Source organism: Tigriopus californicus, chromosome 2, assembly GCF_007210705.1.
Source record: "Tigriopus californicus strain San Diego chromosome 2, Tcal_SD_v2.1, whole genome shotgun sequence".
Classification (NCBI taxonomy): domain Eukaryota; kingdom Metazoa; phylum Arthropoda; class Copepoda; order Harpacticoida; family Harpacticidae; genus Tigriopus; species Tigriopus californicus.
This window is the reverse complement of record NC_081441.1, coordinates 1,054,075-1,062,556: the sequence shown is the minus strand read 5'-3', so window position 1 is coordinate 1,062,556 and position 8,482 is coordinate 1,054,075. Positions and strand designations below refer to the sequence as shown.

General features: G+C 41.6%; 1 protein-coding gene across 1 annotated transcript; it reads right to left on the bottom strand.

The window, feature by feature from the left end:
- Nucleotides 1–2,850: 2,850 nt before the first annotated feature.
- LOC131876993 (uncharacterized) lies at nt 2,851–6,389 on the bottom strand. Its single transcript, XM_059222546.1, has 2 exons — nt 4,001–6,389; nt 2,851–3,909 (listed from the first exon to the last, which is right to left on the bottom strand). Exons 1-2 carry the CDS (start codon nt 4,361–4,363, stop codon nt 3,325–3,327), a joined length of 948 nt encoding a protein of 315 aa, XP_059078529.1. The 5' UTR covers nt 4,364–6,389; the 3' UTR covers nt 2,851–3,324.
- Between the last annotated feature and the right edge of the window lie 2,093 nt (nt 6,390–8,482).

The following is an 8,482-nucleotide window of genomic DNA, read 5'->3' as shown; positions in this document are numbered from 1 at the left end:
CCCATGGTGGCGTGTGCCTGTACATTAAGAATGACTGTGTAACTACATCCACCAAAATGTCAAATGGAGAAGTAGAATTACTCATGGTATATGTATTAACTTTCGAGTTAACATTAGTCACGGTTTATAGGCCACCTTCAAGCTCCAAAGATTCGTTCCAAAATGGGCTTTTATTCATTGAGAACGAATTGCCAAAATGTTTATGCTCCCTTCACCTGATAATGGGGGATTTCAATTTCCCTCCAATTGTCGTAGTATGGCAAGTATATATGTATATATATGGCAAGTATACCTTTAGCGTCCCCCACATGGAATATGACACCCAACCACTAACTGATATAATAGTTGACGTACACGATGTTGCCAAAGCAATCAAGTCGCTCAAATCAAGTAGCTCCCCAGGCCTTGATGGCGCGACGGTCCAGTTCCTAAAAAGTACTTCAAATGTGGTGGCTCCACTCCTGCTTTACGTAATGAACCGATCATTAGCAGAGGGAAAAGTTCCCATTCAATTTAAACACGCTCACATTGCCCCAATCCACAAAGGAAGGGACAGAAGTCAGCCGGCAAATTACCGAACAATCTCATTGACATCAAATGTTGCAAAAATAATGGAAAAGCTTGTAAAGGTAAAGCTTGAAGAATATATTTACTTTAAAGATAGCATACCTGACGTACAACATGGATTCCGAAATCATTTTAGTACCTTGACGCGATTAGTTCAGCATTTTGACGACGTAATTGAGGAACTATCGCATAATGACTGCGTAGACGTTATATACTTAGACTTCGCTAAAACGTTTGACAAAGTACACCATATTCTACTGCTTAATTACTTAGCTAGTATAGGTATTGGGGGAAATTTCATACGTGGCTGAAAGAATTTCTGACGAATCGAACTCAGAAAGTCAAGGTAGATGGAGTATTGGGGGCTACGCAAAACGTAACTTCGGGAGTTCTCCAGGGTTCCATCCTTGGGCCTCTACTATTTATCCTCTTCATATCTCCTCTACAAACATTACCCCTTATATCGTCCATCTCGTCGTACGCTGATGATACCAAGTTAATTTTTGGAAGAAATTATGTGAACACTCAAGACCTACAAAATGATTTAGTTCAGGTTTGTGTTTGGGTGTCTGAAAAAAAAACATGAAGTTGAACGGTGAGAAGTTTCAAGCCATGACGTTTGATCCCAAGAGCATCGAACAACCGACCTATTTAGATAATTGTCAAAAACCAATAGAGATGGTCGCCTCGGTCAAAGATCTGGGAATAGTTGTTACGAATGATGGAAAATTCGAGGAACATATTCAAATTAGAGTGAGCAAGGCCTTTCAGACATGCGGATGGATATACCGCACCTTCAAATCCCGTGACCCATTAACTATGAAAACTGTATATAAATCAATTGTACAGCCGCACTTGGAGTATGTCTCCCCAGTTTGGGCCACCCCACCATGACCGCAGCAGGTCTAAATAAGATTGAAATAGTGCATAGGAGCTTCACGCGAAATATTGCAGGTGTGAGCCATTTAAGCTACTGGGATCGGCTCAAATCCCTGGAACTATACAGTACTCAAAGAAGATGCGAGCGACATATGATTGATTATCTACATGTTTAAATGCCTCCATGGCCTCTGCCACAACCCAGGAGTTGTATAAATATTGAGCGACAGAAGAGACATCAGTTGTACGTACCATTCAACATCGAGTGAATTCGATGGACAATAAGATCCTGAAAAATCTTAAAACCGGTTTTGTCTTGAACAGAGGGCCCTGTCCTGTTTAACTTTTTGCCAGTAGCACTTCGACGATTCTACGATTTAGATGAACCTCTGTTAAGTTTTAAGCGCGATCTTGATCGATTTTTGCAAACGATACCTGATCAACCATACGTTCAGGGAGGTTTCAGAGCGGACAGGGTGCCTATAAATTGCTGATGTATTCTACATTGAATTTTGCTAATCACAGGAGGATATTGACGATACAGATTTTTTTTAACATAACTTCAAATTCATTATTTGTTGGATATGCAGGAAGCAAGAGCTGAAAAGGTTGCTAGCTGACCTTTGTGGGTTGCTGGGTTATGGGAACAGTTATTGAACAAAATAGATTTGCCAACCTCCGCAATGTCCGTGATACTGCACACGGTTTGCCGAGAACGAAAGTTGCCTGAGGTATTCAGCAAGTAAATTTATAGGATTTCGCATTTGTGGGTATGCTAGAACATCATTTTCAGTTTTGGAAATGATTGAGCATGATATCGGTTGTAGTTCATTTAAGAGGTAATTTTGAAAAGATAAATACGAGTGTTCCTCATGGCTGTATCATATCTCAAAATGACACTGTTGCCACAATAGACTCCATGTCTCTTTTCTATACCTTCACCCAAATCAGTTATCATTGACCATACGTGGATTAAGATTATTGAGAAAATCCGCTAAAGGTGGTGTATAAAGAGTTTAGAAATGAAATTGAATTAATAACATGCAGTCTCTTCATTTTTACAGCCAACCTCCTGGCAGTGGGTAGATTGGTCAAGAATTAACCCAAAATTACCTAAAGTTGGTCGTTAACCTTGCCGTTGGTTCAAACAAACATGTCAATTCCTTCGGTCGAAGTGGTCGACTAGATTGTGTCTTTGTTTGCCAACTTAATATTTTCATTACGAATTAGAAATTATGACGAATTAGAAACATCCTGATGTTCCAGCGTCATTGGAGTCTAGACAAATTGCATCGACAAAGTCACGTTCTAATTCATTGAGGCTTATGTAGTAATTAACAAGATGAGAATATTCAGGCCCAAATACAGAAAACCCTTGTCTCGAAAAAAAAACAATACAATATATAACAAAGAACAATAATTCTGGTCATATTTGCATTTGTGCATCATATTTGTGTAGGTGTGGAAAATATAGAGTGAAATCATACATGAGAGGACATTAAGTTGCATGGCCACTGTTAAAATCATTGATACAAGCTAGGAGCCGGGAAGAGTACGTGGGGTTCATTATTTCCTTGACGGCATATCTTGGCCAAGTCTTCTCAAATTCGGCATGAAGGCTTTCATGGGACTGTTCAACGAAACGTTCCATATGTCTCCCTCCTCTTGCTCTGACAAAGGGAACCAGATGATCCAAGATAAGATGTACATTGGTGGTTAAGGACATTCCACTTTCCCTCCAAGCTGCACGAAATCTTTGGACACATTTTTCAAGAGCAGAAACATCAATAGCACTCGCACAATACTCAGAGTTCAGGTGGTAAAAACGCCAGAGAACTTGGACACATTTTTCACCCCTAAATTCCTGGTGCTCTTCCTTTAAGATCCTCTGCAAACTGTCCAAATTCTCAAGCACCTTTTGGCATTCGTTTCCCTCAAATCCGGATCCATGGTACTGGACCACATAACTGTTTGAGGAATTTCCCTTTTCATCTTCGAGTAAACATGATTCACAATTCCAAGACGGATGTGGAGCCAAGGAAGTGCACATACTTGTAAAAGGAGAATTGTTGGATCCTTGTGTGGAAGAAGGATTGGCTCGCGCTGGGTTGAGTTGAAATCTTTGGCTTTGGGAGTGGAAAAGAACTGCTGATAGTCACTCCTCAGCCCACCTAATGTTCGCTCTTCATACAAAATTTCACTCTTACATCCATTGACCCATAGGCAATAAATGCAAGGTCGGGTGCTGGCATGATTTCCCAAACCGCAAATGATGTTGAAGCACTTAAGATCCTGCGAGTAAAATTCGTCAAGATCCTCGCCAACATCTAAATCCAACTTTGCCAACATAATTTTGATATGTTGGTAAGCCTCTTTGATTGGTGAAACGGCCAACAAAAATGTCCGCTTCACTCCAGAACTCGTCTCGAGATGGGCATGTCGAAAAACCAAATTACCACTGATCTGTAAAGTCAAGAGTACAATTAGTAAACAAAACTTTCAGATGCATAAACGTTGATCATATATACCGTAATTTTAAAAACACAAATATTACCTTAAGAAAACCTCGTCCTTCATCAATGGACAACCGTAGCAGAAAGTCAATGGCCGTTGAACCACGTTCAGACAATATTGAATCAAAGAATTCCATCGGTCGGCGAAAGAAAACAATGTACATCTTAGAGCTATCCAAGGGCGAAACTTCTTCTTCAACCGCAAATAAGGATGAGAATTTTCGATTGACATTCGCAAGCGCCTCTTTGAACCCAGGCTCTACTTTAACAGATCCACGAATCTGGCGCACAAACTTTAGAGCCACGTTTCCACTAAGTCCAGCAATGATTTTAGCCCGCTTAAAACCTTCAAGTGTCACAGACTTCTTGCTGTTTGCGGTCATTTTTTTGTGCGCAGCAGCCATGGGCAAAAGACGGGGAGGATTGCCTCTGGTCGCCAATGTCGGTTCGATGCCCTTGGAAATTTTTTCCTTCAGCGAATCAGAGGCCAGGATTTCCAAACTCCGTTGAGGAACTAATTTCCGTAGGTCTTCCAAGGAGCTTGCAGAATTGCAAGGATGATGGCTTGTTTGGCCCCAGTATTGCTTGAAGTCGTCAAAGTAGCATCCGACTCAGGCCATGGTCGACCTCGTTACCTCTTGCGTTTCTTCGTACTTCGTAGACCCACAGTTTAATAGGAGGTAGTACAAAGAAAGCAAAGGCACTTGGCATCCACACCGCGGGGAGGGCGAAACCGCAGCATGATGGAATATTCCACTGGCATGTCAGGAAGTATTGCAGTGAAATCCAATCGCTCATATGCTCGCAGTTTTTGGCAACAACTTCCACAAAGTCCAGATGGCAACCGATCGTCGGCCAAGTTGAAGTCTTGAGTCAAGTACTCAGTCACCAATCCCTCAAACTTGGCAGTGGTGAGGGAACCAAGCTCTTATCCAGACATACCAAAAAGAGTCCGGCTCGTGTTTTTGCATGACCGTTCATGGTTGGAAATCAATTGTTTTTATGATAACTTCACAATCAAGAGCGACTTTATATAGGTTGCAATTGCTCGTGTGATGAGGCCCAGTAAAGGTCAAAGAGCATTGACCAAACCGGAGCAATCTTGATTACACTTAAGATTGACTCTTTACTGGCATGCTGAAGAGACATACAACCCATAATTTTCAAGGTTGACGACTGGATTGGGTTGTTGTTAAACTTTGTTTCCGCAAACATTAAGTTGAGCCAAAGGCAAGGCTGACGACCCGGTTTAGGTAATTTTGATTGAATTCTTGGCCAGTCTACCCACCAAGTGAGAGGTAACATATTAAAATGATGAGACCTCTAGGACTTGAATCTCAATCCATGTGTGGAAAACAATAACCTTGAAAATGGCTGGATGCAAATGTAACGAGAGAAGAGTCATGAACTCTATTGTGGCATCACCATCATTTTGAGATATGATACAGCCATGAGGAAGACTCGTATTTAACTTTTCAAAATTACCTCTTAAATGAACTACAACCGATATCATGCTCAATCATTTCCAAAACTGGAAATGATGTTCTAGCATACCCACAAATACGAAATCCAGTAAATTTACTTGCTGAATACCTCAGGCAACTTTCGTTCTCGGCAAACTGTGTGCAGGTCTACCGTATATATAACAACCTTGGCATAAGATGAGGGTGTCGAATTTTATTATTTCCTGAATTTCCTTCACTTGACATGTCCTATTGGGCGGTGTGAAGTCATGTTCCAATAAGTGAATGCACTGTATACTTAAGAAATTTGTTAACGATTATGAGTATGGTCTGGCTCGCAGGAGGGACAAGAAGGGTAAGTAATCGGAGACCAATGGAACAAGGGAAAATGTCGAAGATAAATGAGCATTAGCCGGAAGAAAGATGTTGGTTGTCCCGCAACCAAAATCAGGAAAACACCAGCTCTCCCTTTTCGAAATTTTTGATTGCGTTCATGCTTAAGCAATTTAGAATTTGAGGCTAAAAACTATCGGCTTTTTTACTCGATTTTAAGGTACGGGATTGACGGGGCGCTTTCACGTCGGATTGAAATGGGACAACTGACAGCAATTTAAAAGCGTCACAACAATCTAATAGGAGGTATCGTCTGTTTCGCCAAGAAAGATTCGCCTCCACTGTCAAACTCAACGAGATATGTAAACGTTACTCACCAATCTGGCTGTGGCAGCTGGGATCGAGTTGACAGCTTGTAGTTTGAGACGTTGCGTGAGTCACACTCCTGGAGGAGTGCACGCATGGTGTAAAAAGAGGGCAAGCCTAACAAACAGTAAGGAAGAATGTCCAACGTCCAGTGCGTACTTTGAGTTACCCTCGCACCAATTGTGCGGGTCAGGCAAGATTGGGATGTTGTACGAATGTGTCATGTGTCCGACTTGGCCAAGTCCGGCACAAAACTTACGCGTCAAGTTGACACGTAAATTTGACGTCTTCCCGATAAAGAAGCAAGCGGCAGCCTCAAACATGGCTGAACTTGATGGTTTAATAGTACATTGATTACGTTGTGGCATGCTTTTATGTCCAAGAGGATGACGCATGACAAGGCATCAAGCATACCGGCTGTTAACTGACTGTGCTTGGTCATGGAGGGAGGAGGAGACGCAGAAGCAGGATGACAGCAGGGTAGCCGTTCAAAGTGTCAAAGCTCCGAGCCGGATTAGCAACTCTGTTGCACTATCCTCAGTGAAAATCTAACATGAGGGCTGTGCGAGGCTCAATCTAGTTATAAGCAATTTCAAAGAATAAGACACATTTTAAAGGTCTAATTGAACAAACTACCAAGGAATAAAGCAAATCCTAGCATGATGATAAAGCAATGGCGGGCAGTCACGCTTCTCGAAGCAAGTTCTGGTCGCTCGCTCAAAGTCCTGGGCTGGCCCGTCCTTCCATTCCCATCAGGACGACAGACATCCACTCGTGGCTAACCAGTGTAGACCAGAGCAAAGGCGTGCATTCTTCCAGGCCGACAGGGCCATTACCTGCATGTGACCCCCTGTAACCTTACCCAAGGAATACTAGATCTCCGTGGAAATACCACTACAAATGGGATCGTACGTGAGTAGTCCTATGCCATTACTGAACACGTTGGCTTAAGTCGACTTTACATACTCTACATAGAAACACTTTATTTGTTGTTTGTTACCGCATAGAGAGACGATCCAATAAATTATTCAGTCCGAGTTAAGTTTCTTCAGTTTTTTCTCTCCTATTCTCTTGTTTGCCTTGGCAGCATGAGAGGCTGAATTAGCTTCGGCGCAGAGATTCCTCCCAAAACAATTGAACATCTGTTGGGCCATTTTCTTCATAATATCCACAAACTCATGGCCCTCTGAGCACAAAGTGTTCATCAAATTGTTGCCCATTACATCACCTTGCAAACTTTTAAGAAAGGCCTTGGCAAATGTCTCCCTTGCACTTTGAAATGAAATCAAGAGCTTCTTCAGCTCTACAATATTTGTTAAGTCATTATAAAAGGACCAAATCCAAAGGCAAGCGAGAAAAACCAAATCACTTGGCTTTTACTTTATTGAGGAATTTAGCTTGGAGAGGGTTATTGTCTTCTATATTGACTTCATCAAACACAACCTCCAAATCTGAAGCACTTGTCAGGATAATTTTGCATTCCGTGCACGATTGCTTGCCTGATACTGATTTGACCAGGTATCCAGCGACATAATAGATGATATTCCTGTCTCCAATGTCCTCGATCTCTTTGATAGGAAATAGAAGGGTGCTCACCTTCTGGAGTGCTTTCAAATTTTCTTCCACATCGGTGGCACTGTCCATGTTCATGACAGCTTTTAAATCTGACATGGTTATATTGCTGAACCTTATCAACAATCGTAATTTAATGTTCTTTTCTGACTCCAATATTTGCCTTAGAGAAATCCAATAATTTCCCCCAGATAATTGGCGGTACCATCCAAATCGTCTTTCTATGGGATCTGACTGAAACTTGCCGAGTATCACGTATCCGAAACCATGGTTTTTGAGTAAATCAACAGACAGTTCCATGGCCACTTTGGTTGATTGTTTCACTGCCATAAAAGTTTCACTAGTAAGACCAGTCTTCTTCCTTTTGGAAGTCTCTAGATTGCTCCATTTCTTGATCCAATTTAGGAAGGCTTCAAAAACCTTCATTGATTTGCAATCCGGCGATGTGATTGTCAACATTTGGGAATCTCTTTTGATAAGGTTGAGTTTTGGATCTTTCACATTCATCACATTCCAAGAATATCAAACTGTCTTCAAGAACTCTACTGTTTCCATCCATTCAGGATTGTCTAAAGATTCAGAGTAAAACTCAAGGGCATTAATAGTAGAGTCATGAAATAGACTGTCTGCCAGTTTGGTATTGGTGCGCTCAATTTTAGCGGGATGAAGTACCTTGTTAGAAAGTTTGTAAGCCATCTTCAAGGGCTTTCCAGATTCCAACCTAAACACATCTTAGATGAGGCTAATGGACGGATGGATCAATCGTTTTGGATCATCCCAACTCAGACA